This window comes from Theileria annulata, chromosome 4 (assembly GCF_000003225.4).
Source record: "Theileria annulata chromosome 4, complete sequence, *** SEQUENCING IN PROGRESS ***".
Classification (NCBI taxonomy): domain Eukaryota; phylum Apicomplexa; class Aconoidasida; order Piroplasmida; family Theileriidae; genus Theileria; species Theileria annulata.
In genome coordinates, this window is record NC_011098.1 from 1,513,058 (window position 1) to 1,526,553 (window position 13,496).

Sequence of the window (13,496 nt, forward strand, 5' to 3'; positions counted from 1 at the left end):
TTAATACTAATGTAAAGAAAAATGTAATACACACCTAAATAACAAAGAGTATAATAATTGTAGATTCTGTAAGAATGGAAAAAAATCAACAATCAGATGAGTCTTCTGCAGATGACGGAGAACTTATACTAGACGTAGAAGTAATTTGTAGATAAAAGTAGAACTGGAATAGTTATTTTTTAAATTATTATGATTCTGCCTTCAATTAAATTCCATATAACAAATTATAGGAAGGATTCCTGGACTTTTTCTCAGAATACGATAACCAAAATGTTAATAAAGAATCGAATTTGGTTAGTGAACGGAATGAAGATTTGAAAGCTGCTAATCATGAAATCAATAGCCTAAATACAGAGCCTAAAGCAAAAAATAAACTGTTATCTAACCTAAATTGGTCAGATTTCGGGCTCTGTAGATCAATAATGAGGGTTGGAATAGTTATTTATAAACTCAATAATAACTAAAATAATTAATAGGCAATATCGGAGATGGGATACCAAAATCCAACAATAATCCAGTCGAAAGTAATACCGCTGGCACTAGAAGGAAAGGATTTATTAGTAACAGCTGAAACAGGTATTTCATATTAGATAATGATGATTCAAGGTTCTGGGAAAACAGCATCATTTTTAATACCAACACTGCAGAGATTAGTAGTTTCAGGAGTTTTGAAACAATTGACGGTAAATGGAATCAAATTCACGATCATTTAGAAGGAAAAACAAGCCTATAACACTAGATTTGGAACTAAAGCACTGGTAATACTCCCTACAAGAGAACTTGCAGCACAGTGTTTTCAAGTTTTCAAGTCGTTGTCCAAGTATTTGAGCTCAAAAGCAATTTTGGTAACCTTCAATTTTTCATAAAATTTCATTAGTTGACTGGAGGAATACCAATAAAGGAACAAGAAAATAGATTGAGGCAGTTCCCAGAAACTATAATTTGTACTCCTGGAAGAGCTCTGGATATGTTAATAAATTCTAGCGTATGTTGAATTAAATGATGATCAAATTTAGTCAATAAATGTCGAAAATATTGAAGTGGTTATAATGGACGAAGCGGATAAGTTGTTGGAATTGGGATTCAGAGATGAAGTTAGCTACACCGTTTATATTTTAATTTAGTGTCTTCAAGTTTTGAAGTACTGTAACAGGAATCGCCAGACTATGTTGTTTAGTGCTACATTGACTGAGGAAACCAAGGAGTTAGTGAGCCTTTCATTGGTAAACCCAGTATATGTGAAGGTGGACGACCCTACTAAGGTCTCCAGAACTCTGGAGTTCGAGATGATGATGATTCCAAAAGAGGAGTACAGAGAAGCTTGTGCACTTTACTTATGCACAAAGTACTCCAAGGATAAAACGATATTATTTTTCCAGGTAAAAGTGATTTATTTAAACTTTTTAGACCAAAAGATCAGCTCATCGCATGTTTCTAATTTTCAACCTCCTCAACATGAAGTGTGGAGAACTACATGGGAATTTATCCCAGTCAAAAAGATTCGAGTCAGTTGAAAGGTGTGTTTTTTAGTTTAACTAATTTTCTAGATTTAAAAATGGTGAAATCGACTATTTATTAGCAAGTGAACTGGCTTCCAGAGGGCTTGATATACCAGGAGTTAAAACAGTAATCAATGTGGATTTGCCAACAGATATTACAAGGTATACGATTATTCTAAACAATAAAATTCAGGTACATACACAGGGTCGGCCGTACAGCTAGGATGGGATCCCATGGAAAAGCAATTACTCTGTACGTCGACGAGCAGAGGTCACAAGTAAAACTCTTCCTTAAAAAAACATCCGATATTGGAGCCACATTGTCGAAAAATAAGAAAAAAGTCACATCTGCAACCCTAAATAAGTATAAAACTAAAATAGATGAACTGGAAGAGAAGATTAAAGAACTGCTTCTGGAAGAGAACATAGAAAAGGATATCAAAATGTGTGATGCGACCCTTAAGACTCACGGGGATCAGGATAGAGGTATAATTAGTTGTTTTAAACTTTTTTAGAGAAAAGAAAGTGGTTTAGATCGAAAAAGGATAAGAAGATGGCATCTAAGGAAGAATTCGAGGAAGCGAATCGTAAAACACAAAGAATGGTGGATAAGGAACAGAAGAATGAGATCAACAAAAACAAGTTCAAAAAAATCAAGAGGATAGCGAAAAAGAAGAAAAGAAACTAGAAAGATGTAAATTATTAATAATAAAATGAACTAATGGGAAGATCAAGGATAAGTAGAACATAAATAAGACAAAAAATAAGAATTTGTGAACTATTATCAAGATTAAATTTTTTTGTAAATCCCCCAAAAATATAATATAATAGGATTATAATTGTTATAATTTAATTTAATGACCAATAAATCGTAGTAATACATCACAATGGTGTTAATTATTTTAAGATAGTTCCAGTGAATATTTTAAAATATAATTGATGTTAAATTAATTATTTAATTTTTTTACTTAAATGAGTAATAATTTGTAACTATTTTATGTAAAATAAATATGAGTTTTCTCAGAATTGTCGTTTTATAAACATACTAAGACTTGGCCATAAACTCTAGATCTTTAATATGGCCTAAATCCTGTTATTTATCATTTTAAATCTTCTATTTTGATGTTTCCATGTATCACATTTATTCCATGATATCGATACAGTTTTGTTGTAAAGATAAATTTTAGCCTAGCTTAATTGTTTGTTTTATTCAACTTTTACAAATGATGGTTAAGGATGTAGAACCTTTAGCTGAAGATCCTCCTGAAAGCACGGAGTTCTCAAAACATGAAGCCGAGAGTGCCAAAAATATGGAATCCTCACCCAAGTTCGACCCAAAGATGAGTTCCAGAGAAATGAGGAAGATAAAATACTATGAAGATAGGTTCGCAAGGATGGAAGATGAAAATAAGTCAAGCTCATCATCAGTGAACGTGGAATCAGGACCAGGTGTTCATAAAACTAGACCTAGAGCACATGAAAAAAGACGTTCAATGGATCAAAAAGCATACCAACAATCATCAATGGATGGATATAGGCAGGATAGCACAGATTCAACAACATACACATCAACATCTAGACCAGGTAGGAAGCCAGCGGGTAGAAGAGTAACCACTTCAAGTGAGTCGAACTATTCAAACAATTCAAAGTACGAAGAATTGTCAAGTGAGATCCCATCAACAGATAAAAAATCTCTTCTTGATAACAAGAGGTTGATAAGAGTTCAATCAATGCCTACGGTAACAAAGAAGGTTAAATCAGCGGAAAACGATGCTTCATCTGATAAACTGGGTTCTGAAACTCCCGTTCAGCCCAGAAGAAATAGGGTTAGCAGATGGGACGTTAAGTACGTAACAAAATCTTCGGAAGAACCGCCCCCTTCAATTGAGCCTCCTCATGTCACCAAGGAGGAGGTAGTTGAGTCAGAACTCCCTAAAGAGGATAACCTTTTGACAGAAATCCCTGAAGATGCTCTGAAACCCGCTCTAGATCAACAGGTGAAGAGTGAAGAATCCTTTAAAGAACCCAACGAACATGATATTAGGACACCAATGAGTGACGTGACAGATTTTTCATTTGACCAGGACACTAAAGATCTTCCTCTAGATGTGGATGAGTTTCTTAACGAAGAAGATGAGCAAGTTCAAGAGCCAAAAGTCGAGGAAGAACCTGAACCGGAGCCTGAAGCTGAGGCCGAACCTGAACCTGAACCTGAACCTGAACCTGAACCTGAACCTGAACCTGAACCATTAGAATTAGAGCCTGAGAAAATTGAGCCTGAATACCCTCAATATGACCTGGAAGAACAAGTAATTCATGTTCCAGTAAAGAAAAAATCAAATAGAGGAAGAAAAGCTAAGAACAGGAGGACAGTACAAGCAGTGGCTCCCATACAAGAGAACCCTTCAGATCCAGATAAATCACTTTTGGAAGACCTAACTCCAGCTGCAGAAACCATTGAAGCTCCACCAGAAATCATAGATGAAGTGAAACCGGTCATAAGAACAAGGACCAAATCACATAGAACCAGAAGGAAAAGGCAAGAAGTAAGTTTAATGTATTTATATTTATTATTAGTACTACGAACCAGAGCGAGCTGTATCGAGGGCAAAACACACGAATAAATCAAAATCTTCCCACAAAAGCCACTCGGGAGCCTCAGAAAAACAGGATAAATCGCATGGTCACTTGAAAGGTGGTGATGCTTCGGGTTTGTTCATAATTAATAATTACTTTATAGATGAGAGGTTCATAAGCATTGAGAAGCTGCGCATGATCACACTGGAGGAGGCTGAGAAGATGATCAACCTGTGCAGAAATAACGAAAAGGATATGGAAAACCTGAAAAATGCGATTCGAAACCTTGGTTCAGCTGACTCTGAGTCTTTAGTCCAAGAAAAAGAGTCTCGGAAAAGAAGACAGTTTCTTCTTGATCCATCAAACATTGTGGCTCCAAACCTAGATTACAACCAAGAGATCCAGATTGAAGTCCCTGAAGACCCGCTCAAGCTCTCTTTCAAATACCGTCTATTCCATCAACTCAATAAGCTTTAAACTAGATTTTAAAATAAAAATAAACTTGAATGTATTCTTGCACATTAATCATATAATTATTAAGTAGTACATTAGGAGTTTAGAGGTTGAAAAGACTTTTAATTTCCTGGAAAACGTTGTTGAAATTGGACTAACCTTAATTCTTCTATTCAGCTTTGGTGAAAGGTATTCATTTGACTTGGAAAGTATCTGGTCAAAGAGTTTATCATCCCCTATGATTTCGTAATATTTCCTAAATTTAAATGAAATATCCAAAACAAACATCTTAATTGGTTTCAGAAAATCTATAATAGAGTCTGCCAAGTTCATTTTCAAATCAAACAACTTTGATAAGTCGGTATTTTTGACAAGTTCAGGGTATGGCTTATTGGAGAAGAAACTGTATAGGTGAAGTAGGTTGCTTGTCTCAGGAGTCATAACGTCTAAAACGGTGTTAACTGATTTTTCATACCTTCAGAACTCTGAGTCTTTGCGTTCTTTATCTTTCTATAAATATCGTCATCGGTGTCGAGCATATTAATTGTATCATATTTTAGCTCTGAAGACTTCGACATCTTCTTCCTCCCGTTCGATAGCGATTTGACCCTGGAAATTATACGTGTGTTCAAACCAACTTGTAAGTGAATCCTTTTACCATTTGTGGAACAATAAAGTAATTTGTGTCGAGATAGCGATTTAATTTTCTTGCGACATATCGAGCGAGTGTTAAATGGATTCTTTGGTCAGGCCCTGCGATTATACTACTGGCATTCAAGGCAAATATATCCGAGGACATCTAAAATCATGATAATTGAGGTCAACGAACCAGTAGTGGGTACAAAAAAGTTGCAAGATTTTCCTTGGATACTTTTATTTGTCTATTACGAAACTGTGCTATTTTATAAAATTTCCCTGATTTCAAATTAAGTTTAAAAGCTCACCTGTTCTCACAACGGAACCTAGTAACCAGTTTAGTTCCAGAATCTGTGGGAACTGGCTCTGTACAAATATTCTAGTTTTCTCTGGATTAATTCCAGATGCGATTGAAAGTGCGATGGTACTCCTTATATATTTTTTCAAATTATCGTTTGACTTCAGTCCTAAGTTTATTTATCCACAAGATATTAAAACCTGATATTGCATGATTATCTGCGATCATAACATTCAAATCACTGTGTAATTTTTGGTATTTTAAGCAAGGACTAATACATCCTATGTAATTACCGATGTGTATTTCACCAGTAGGCTAAAGAAAATATAATAAATGAGAAGTTTTGTAGAAAATTTATGAGTTTTCCAGATAAAAGTGAGAAAATGTGTCATTTAAATATGTTGGAAAATACCTGGATTCCAGAGAGGGTTACATTGTTGTGTGTAGGTTTGTGTTTGCCCGGGAAAATATAGGTTTTAGAAGAATTTATAAATGATACATTCCCTTTTAAAAGCTTATTTGGTGAGATTAAACCATAAATAAATGGAAGTTTGAAAGATAATGTGAGTAAATAGATAATTTTTTTAATATGCATATCATATCGATGAGAAGTTGTGGGTGATTAGGGAATTAATGAGGTTAAAAGTTATAAAATTATTAAAAGAATTTTAATTTATGTGTAAATTAATGATAAAAGGGTCTTAAAATTCAAAGAAAGTTTTAATTCTAACAATTATTTGTGATGGGGAATCTAGTAAATAAAGCTAATCAAAATAAATTAAATTCAAGGATGTGTAACCTTTTTTCCAAATATATGTAATGTTTTATCATTTTACATTTTATAAAACAGTCGAAGATGGAGACTAGAACAATTAATATAGAATCTGTCGATTCTACAATACCACTGGTTTTTGTCAACGTTAAAGAAAATCACGAAGTTTTCGTAGTACCCTCAGATTATCCATATAAACATAACAAAATCGGCTCTCCAGATAACTCTTCAACACGAAAATCAGTCCCAAATATAGAATACACAGTACTCCCAAAATTAGTCAAGACTCCAAGAAGAACGTTGGTGGCATATTGCCCACCAAGAAATGAAGAGTCAGAAAAAACATATAAAGTTCCATTTGAGGAATTATTTGGAGAAGATGTTAGGTCGTTTTTGGAAAATAACGATCCAGAAGTCGACACACATAAAAACTACTACACAGCACAGCTAATTTCGGAGAAATTCGTCAAGGTATATAGATTAAATGTTATAAATACAACGTTTGTAGGAGATTAAGAAGAATAGAAGACATTACATTTTCTCAAAACAGTGGAAAAGGAACGCTTTAAACAAATATTTAATAGACCACTTTGTAGAAAACTATTCCAATAAATTAAGGAACATAAATCAGAATTTCGTTACAACATTTTTGAAAGATCGGGAATATTCGGACCTTTTTGAGTTAAAATCACCTAACAAATCAAAGAAATATAAAAGCAGAAGGTAATTTCAATAACATAACTAAATATTTAGTGATGCAAATATTAAGGACTGGAGAAGGTTTAATCCATCATACTTTAAACCATTGAACGAGCTGCTGAATGATTACCACGATTATCTGTACAAAAAACAGGTAGTTTCAATTTGATAAACTACTGCTTATAGGAAAAAAATCGAAAGACAAAGCATATGGCATCATCAGTAAGTCAAAACTTGTATATTGATTTTAGGTTTCAAGATACTTTTTCGAGATACTAGCTGAGGCTAAGGAGTGTGAAAGGAAAATGTACGAGTGCGAACTTATCGCAGAAGAAAATACGTATGGTAGACGCGATTTCATATCAGAGTTCCACCGGGAAACTAATATGCTCAAGAAACGGTGGAGGAAATTGTACACAGTATCATTGGCATGCTTGAGAAGGTCAATGGATCCAAACAAAAGAGTAGTGAGAGGAATGAATATGACACCAAGCAGATCCAATCAGATCAATAGAACAAGATCAAGTGAAAATGTTCCAGCACAATCACCATCACCCGAACTTGAAATGCCAGAAAATAATCAACATATGGAAATGTACCTAAATAATCGTAACGCAAACACTACACCTATGGCACCAATGATGCAAACTCAATCACAAAACTATGAAAATATGAACTATAACTATACCGACGATTACAATAACCAAGATTATAACTCATCTAGAGAAACTACAATCCCATTTGGAGTTTCAGTGTCAAATAATACAAACCCCAAGGAAGCTAGTTCGACACAAATTAACATGGAACAGCTTTCTGAAGATGAGGAGAGAAATTTAGACTCAAAAACAAGTAATAGTAAAATTTTATTAGTAATCCCTGTGTAGGATGTAATGGGCCTAATGCCAGTTCAAATAACAATAATCAAGTTGACCAGTCGACAATGACACCCTCAGTAACTTTGAACTATAATCAACATGATGCGGGTGATTTGATTCAAAGAAATAACGTGCCAACCTCAACACCCAGGTAATTTTCTTATAAATTCCGTAATTAAAACATGTTTAGAAGAATACGTGATCATACATCTTCTGGGAACTCAATGTCATCATATAATGAGTTCGAACGTAACGAAACTTACTCAAACAGGGTGCCGTCTGGAGGAGTTAACAAGTGGATATACAGTAAGATGGAGGAAAGAGGAGAAATGGAAGGGTATCACTTGGTCTTGCACGAGCTGGGGATGTTAATGTTCTCAGATGGAACTCCCGTTTTGGGCTTTACTAGTGTTCCCCACCAGCTGGAGTGGCTAGACGAAACAGACACGAACCGAGTAATAGTTCCTCCAAGCCAGGACAGTTTCAGAGATGGGACTCTCTACACAACATGCTGTTACTCTGAAATTAAGCTCATGAAGGTGCTCCAAAGCTCCTTGTACATGCTCAGGACCTCAAAGAATAAGAACAAGGACTTCCTCACATTTGTGCTCGAACAGATCCTCGAAGCAAACTCTGAGCTGTTTGAACTAAAGAAGAAACTTGATAACGGCAGATCTGCACTTTACAAAAAACTCAAGCTCCACTGGGCAGAAAGAAACTCTAAATGGGGAGGATTCCCGCCACTAAAGAGAGGATACCGTTTGCTAAACATGTTGGGGAAGGGAGGTTTTGCTGAGGTGTGGGAGGTTTTCGATCCAATCACCCTCACCGTCCAAGCTGCTAAGTTGCACATTTTATCACATGATATGGACGCACATGAGAGGGGAAACGTAGTAATGCGAGTGAAGAATGAGATCGACATACACAAGAACTGCAGAACTCACCCAAACATAGTAAATATGAAAGCTTGTTTTGAAATGGGGGATAACATGCTGGCTACGATTTTAGAACTTTGTGATGGTAAGTGTTGAGAAAAGCCTAAAATATTTATTCAGATGGAGATCTTGACCGGTATATAAAACTCCACGGCCCTGTGCCAGAGAAGCTTGCCGTAACATGGACATATCAAATACTACAGTATCATAAAATAAAAAATAATTATCTTAGGGGGTTGTATTTCATGAAAACGCTTCCCGAGGGGCGAGTTCATCACTGCGTAAGTTCACTGATTTATGATTTCCTAGGACCTTAAACCTGGAAATATCCTGAACCACCGGGGGAACATTAAGTTGGCTGATTTCGGACTCTCAAAGGTAAAATTTCTGAATAAAAAACTTTCAGGTGGTGAGACCTGATGAAAATGAAGTGTATTGGGGAGGAGGAGGGACGATTTGGTACCAGCCTCCTGAATGCCTACTAGCCAACACAAAGCCGAACGTGAAAGTACCACTAACGGATAAGGTTAGTAAAACTTCTATTAAAATCTATAGATTGATATATGGGCGGTTGGTTGCATTCTTTATGAAATGTTATTCAACAGGTACTTTAAACAATTAATAATTTGGTAGTCGACCGTTTGGAAAGTTCTGTAACAAAAGTTCTCTATCGGGTATAATCAGCAAATATTATTAAATAATAATAAAATTAAAATGTATTTTACAGAGCGATTGTACAAGGAGGCTAAATCGGGGGTTAAATTCCCTCAAACATATAAAGTATCGGAGGATTGCAAGGTTCGTTTATTCCTAGTCAGTGACCTTCAGAAACTCATCCAAAGCTTCCTTTCAGTGGACCCAAATGACAGGCCTTCTATAGAAGAAGCTCTCAACTGTCCAATTTTCTACTTTGAATAATTTGAATTTATTTAAATACGTGCTATTCAAATGCTTCAGATAAAGAAACTTTGGGGAATTCGTTTACGGGTTTAACAATCTTGTACCTCAGCAAATGCTCGGGAGTTTCTTTAGATGTTTTCCTTTTAGCCTTAAACTTCTGTGAAAGTTTTTTCCTAATAAAGCTCAAGTTACGACCTTTCCGCTTCCCCAGAAGTTTCTTCTCCTTAACCATTCTGTTGTGCCACCTGGCGTATCTAGGGTAAGATTTGTAGTAATTGGGGAGAGATGACGAGTAATGTGTTTCTTCATAATTGAAGTTGCGATCTATCACGTCCAGAAAATCTTCAGAACTGATTTCATATTTTTTCTTTATGGAGGATTCGTTGAGAGTCTTTAGAACCACGAACCGACAAAATGACCTGAAAGCGTAGCCAAATGTACGTTCTATTGTGGTACACCAGGTCTTTTTATATTTTGTAACAGAATTGGGGTCATTAGTTTCATCTTCTAAATAAGAATCCTGATCGTCAGTAGAATCATTGGAACTACTCTTCTCAACCTCTCTGAGATACTCATTTACAAAGGTTGTCCAGGATTTATCAACCATTTTTAAAAGGTTATAAACATTTAAATGTGTTGGTGAGATAAATGGTGATGTTAGTGGACATGAGAATAAAATCAAAAGTCCACTGTCTCATCATAACAAGATTTTGATAAATTGTTAAAAATGACAGTCTAGATATACATAAAACATTAACAAGGACTATTTTACAACTTAAAACATTGTATATTTGTCAAATAAATAAATTATATGGAGGTTTGGTAGTGCTTAGCAGTTAAGTGGTGGACAAGCAACAAATTCCAAAGTCAAATTTATACACATTTTAAATTAAATTTTAATTATCACAAATATTAAAATAAATTAAAATATGCTATATATTATGTCCTTAAAATGTGTTACACTAAAACACATTTAAAAGTTGATTAAACTAATTTTTTTCGATAATGAGTTTTGATGATTACAGTTATTTGGCCTTTATAGCTATTGTAATATTCGATATAGCAGCTCTTTCGTTATCTCTCTATTTATGGTCCAAATATCGGCTATTTATCATTTCTCTTGTACACAATGGTTTCTCTAGCCGGAAAATTCGGCTTAAAAAGAAATTAAGTGATAAAAATGAACAAATATTCGATGAAAGGAACCTTAATCCAGCTAAATTGACCAGTTTGCTGCTTAAAAAAGGTATTTTTACTAATTTGCCATATACACATTCAGATACATACCTGGATCAACTAACAAATTCTAAGACGTTCTCGTCAGGAAAATTCGACGATAAGAATATACGTTCATCTGATTCGATGGATAATCTAATTATTACTATTAGAGACACTAGTGGATCTATCGGTACAGATGAAATTCCAGGAGCCAGAAGACTGGCAAAAACCTTACACAAATATAAAAACAGCACAACATGGTGGAGTTATTTGTTATATGATTGTTCAAAGAGAATACATAATAATGAAGCAAAGTTATATCTAAACTTTATGGGACAGAGCTGTAGACTATTACTGATATGCTTTTTATTTTCTGTTTCCATAAACATTCTAGTTTTTATCATCTTCTTGTTCCAAAAGGAACCATATAGATTTCTGAATTACACATTTCAGGATATGTTAAACTCGAAAACAACGACCTGGGCATTGTACATTGCAACCTGGGTCTACTCATTTGTAACATATTATTTCATTATGAAGTTTAGAGATCATTTAGAGGTAATGGAATTTATGTGAACACAACTTTTAGGGAAATAAACAATTAAGTGCAATTTTGAGGCCTCAACTACATACATTGATGATATATGGATTTGATAAAGCAGTAACTGACCCTTCAGTAATATATAACCACTTCGATAACTATTTCCCTGGTCAAGTCATCTCAGCTCACATTGTCATGAACCATAGCCGAAGGCTGATGTTAGTAGAATATTAGTATAAATATTTTTCAGTTTAGAAAACAAGCTGGAATATGCGAAACTACAACTGGCAGGACTATATGACTCCATTTCAATAGTTCCTGGGTTTGAATTGAGTCATAAATCTTCTGAATCGAAACAACATGAAGTAGATGAAGATCTGATTAATCTAGAACCTAAATCCAAACTGAAAAGATTTTATAGCTCAACATCACTTTTTAGAGATCTGCCTAGGTCAGATAGTTTGAAAATTAGGTCATTTTCTTGCCACAACCTTCACTACTCACCCCAAAAAAATAAATCGGAACATAAGAGGAGTGATAGCTCTGATAGAGATATATATGGCAGATACGGAAGGAGGAAGAGTAGATTTATTAAAAGAATTATGACAATTAAAAATCTAAAAAAAGAGATAGATGAAGTAGGTTTTTGAGAAAACATGAAACTTTAGGAAAAGAGAAAGGTTCAAACAACATCATCTAGAATCTGTTTTGTGTCTTTTGCAGACTCAAACTTGGTTATGCATATCCTGAGAGGTATAGAATTATTCTAAAAATACTTTTCAGATAAGAAAATTCTAGAATCGATGTTTAACTGGCTAATCTCACCAGCACCTCACCCAAAGGATATAATATGGCTAAACCTCAGCAGATCAGCTAACGAGATTTTACTAAGAGGATTTTTAATCAATTTCGTGGTAATACTTTTCTACGTACTTGTGACCTATTTTCTGGCAAAACTGAACATAATAAGGAGATATAACGGACCAAAGAGTAATTTTACATTATTAATAAGATTTGTTAGATAACGAAGGAGTTGCACAACTCATCAACTCGTCATTTTGGCATGGTAAATTGGTTAGAACCTAAATAGTATTTAGGTATCATTCAGTCCTTGGTTACCTTGTTTATCAACTCTGCTGTACACCCTAATCTTATATTTTTCCTCACCAAGAACATTGGTAAAATTTTCGAGTTTATAATTATTTTAGGGATATGGACCCATACTCGATTTCAAAAATACCTTCTATTCGAGCACGTTGTATACTTGTTCACAAGTACCATCTTTGTACCACTCCTGGCATCTATGATCGCAATTTGGGTTTGTAATCATTGGTTCATCTTACGTTTAGAGAGTTTTCGATGGGAATGTAGATCTACTTTCAGTGGAGTTGGGAAGAATACTGATTAACACATCGTGGAAATACGTCACAACTTACATAATCAATGCCAGCCTGTTGGTTCCATGCAACCAACTACTTCAATTATCGCCACTGGCATGTAAGTTTAACTACTCATTTACTTTTCTAATATAAGTTCAGTAAGATATTTCAACCAAGCAGTATTTAACACTGATGAAGGGGTACCATTTTTTGATTTGGGATACTGGTATGCTTACCATTTATCTGTGTTCACCTTGGCTCTTTCATTCGGGTATTTTTTAGTGTTAATATGTCATTTAGGTTATTTATTCCATACCTCCTTCCGCTAGCTGCGCTCTATTTTGCAGTAAGATTCTATGTCGACAGACATAATATCGCATACAATTTATCGCAGTTTCCGTTTGACACATCAGGAGATATATCGAAAATGGCAGTAAAATCAATGCTTCTTTGCGTTTCTATTATGCAGTTTATGATGTCAGGTGTTTTCAGTCAGAGCAAAAAGTTATCTCCATTCTTAAATACAATTTTATATATAGCTCCTGTGGTAAGCTTCAAAACTTTCTTAAAAAACAATTTAGACCACTTGGCTCCTCATGTATGGCTCTTATACTGATACAGTTATACAATCTATAAACTCCTTTTACCAGATCAACTTGAAACCTCTAAGTCAAAAGATGATCCACATCATTCAGGTGTGCTATATGCATCCTT

At 34.7% G+C, this 13,496-nt stretch overlaps 6 protein-coding genes across 6 annotated transcripts, besides 11 other annotated features; 4 read left to right on the forward strand and 2 right to left on the reverse strand.

Moving 5' to 3' along the window:
* Positions 1-74: 74 nt before the first annotated feature.
* TA10050 (DEAD-box family helicase, putative) lies at positions 75-2,187 on the forward strand (the record flags this gene model as incomplete). Its single annotated transcript, XM_948315.1, has 12 exons — positions 75-140; positions 231-437; positions 477-560; positions 591-683; positions 714-845; positions 878-985; positions 1,017-1,094; positions 1,125-1,379; positions 1,408-1,517; positions 1,548-1,661; positions 1,693-1,985; positions 2,015-2,187. 12 exons carry the CDS (start codon positions 75-77, stop codon positions 2,185-2,187), a joined length of 1,713 nt encoding a protein of 570 aa, XP_953408.1.
* Positions 2,188-2,722: 535 nt separating this feature from the next.
* Positions 2,723-4,553, forward strand: TA10045 (uncharacterized protein; the record flags this gene model as incomplete). Its single annotated transcript, XM_948316.1, has 2 exons — positions 2,723-4,045; positions 4,077-4,553. The coding sequence occupies 2 exons, from the start codon at positions 2,723-2,725 to the stop codon at positions 4,551-4,553; spliced, it is 1,800 nt and encodes a 599-aa protein (XP_953409.1).
* A 48-nt stretch (positions 4,554-4,601) lies between these two features.
* On the reverse strand, positions 4,602-6,058 carry TA10040 (tryptophan-tRNA synthetase, putative; the record flags this gene model as incomplete). Its single annotated transcript, XM_948317.1, has 7 exons — positions 4,602-4,975; positions 5,005-5,138; positions 5,168-5,328; positions 5,359-5,444; positions 5,474-5,632; positions 5,664-5,778; positions 5,876-6,058. The coding sequence occupies 7 exons, from the start codon at positions 6,056-6,058 to the stop codon at positions 4,602-4,604; spliced, it is 1,212 nt and encodes a 403-aa protein (XP_953410.1).
* Positions 6,059-6,319: 261 nt separating this feature from the next.
* On the forward strand, positions 6,320-9,662 carry TA10035 (protein kinase, putative; the record flags this gene model as incomplete). Its single annotated transcript, XM_948318.1, has 13 exons — positions 6,320-6,706; positions 6,744-6,958; positions 6,989-7,088; positions 7,121-7,156; positions 7,186-7,783; positions 7,819-7,960; positions 8,000-8,829; positions 8,865-9,025; positions 9,054-9,122; positions 9,151-9,270; positions 9,300-9,349; positions 9,378-9,418; positions 9,472-9,662. The coding sequence occupies 13 exons, from the start codon at positions 6,320-6,322 to the stop codon at positions 9,660-9,662; spliced, it is 2,940 nt and encodes a 979-aa protein (XP_953411.1).
* A 22-nt stretch (positions 9,663-9,684) lies between these two features.
* Positions 9,685-10,398, reverse strand: TA10025 (uncharacterized protein; the record flags this gene model as incomplete). The annotated part of the gene is made up of 2 exons (XM_948319.1): positions 9,685-10,337; positions 10,377-10,398. 2 exons carry the CDS (start codon positions 10,396-10,398, stop codon positions 9,685-9,687), a joined length of 675 nt encoding a protein of 224 aa, XP_953412.1.
* A 251-nt stretch (positions 10,399-10,649) lies between these two features.
* On the forward strand, positions 10,650-13,398 carry TA10020 (uncharacterized protein; the record flags this gene model as incomplete). Its single annotated transcript, XM_948320.1, has 10 exons — positions 10,650-11,420; positions 11,452-11,621; positions 11,654-12,041; positions 12,072-12,156; positions 12,187-12,393; positions 12,425-12,469; positions 12,501-12,721; positions 12,753-12,900; positions 12,942-13,053; positions 13,083-13,398. The coding sequence occupies 10 exons, from the start codon at positions 10,650-10,652 to the stop codon at positions 13,396-13,398; spliced, it is 2,463 nt and encodes an 820-aa protein (XP_953413.1).
* Positions 10,668-10,736: a sequence feature (8 probable transmembrane helices predicted for TA10020 by TMHMM2.0 at aa 7-29, 187-209, 230-249, 505-527, 548-570, 574-596, 609-631 and 708-730).
* Positions 11,208-11,276: a sequence feature (8 probable transmembrane helices predicted for TA10020 by TMHMM2.0 at aa 7-29, 187-209, 230-249, 505-527, 548-570, 574-596, 609-631 and 708-730).
* Positions 11,337-11,396: a sequence feature (8 probable transmembrane helices predicted for TA10020 by TMHMM2.0 at aa 7-29, 187-209, 230-249, 505-527, 548-570, 574-596, 609-631 and 708-730).
* Positions 12,285-12,353: a sequence feature (8 probable transmembrane helices predicted for TA10020 by TMHMM2.0 at aa 7-29, 187-209, 230-249, 505-527, 548-570, 574-596, 609-631 and 708-730).
* Positions 12,445-12,469: a sequence feature (8 probable transmembrane helices predicted for TA10020 by TMHMM2.0 at aa 7-29, 187-209, 230-249, 505-527, 548-570, 574-596, 609-631 and 708-730).
* Positions 12,501-12,544: a sequence feature (8 probable transmembrane helices predicted for TA10020 by TMHMM2.0 at aa 7-29, 187-209, 230-249, 505-527, 548-570, 574-596, 609-631 and 708-730).
* Positions 12,554-12,622: a sequence feature (8 probable transmembrane helices predicted for TA10020 by TMHMM2.0 at aa 7-29, 187-209, 230-249, 505-527, 548-570, 574-596, 609-631 and 708-730).
* Positions 12,659-12,721: a sequence feature (8 probable transmembrane helices predicted for TA10020 by TMHMM2.0 at aa 7-29, 187-209, 230-249, 505-527, 548-570, 574-596, 609-631 and 708-730).
* Positions 12,753-12,758: a sequence feature (8 probable transmembrane helices predicted for TA10020 by TMHMM2.0 at aa 7-29, 187-209, 230-249, 505-527, 548-570, 574-596, 609-631 and 708-730).
* Positions 13,028-13,053: a sequence feature (8 probable transmembrane helices predicted for TA10020 by TMHMM2.0 at aa 7-29, 187-209, 230-249, 505-527, 548-570, 574-596, 609-631 and 708-730).
* Positions 13,083-13,125: a sequence feature (8 probable transmembrane helices predicted for TA10020 by TMHMM2.0 at aa 7-29, 187-209, 230-249, 505-527, 548-570, 574-596, 609-631 and 708-730).
* Positions 13,399-13,496: the final 98 nt, after the last annotated feature.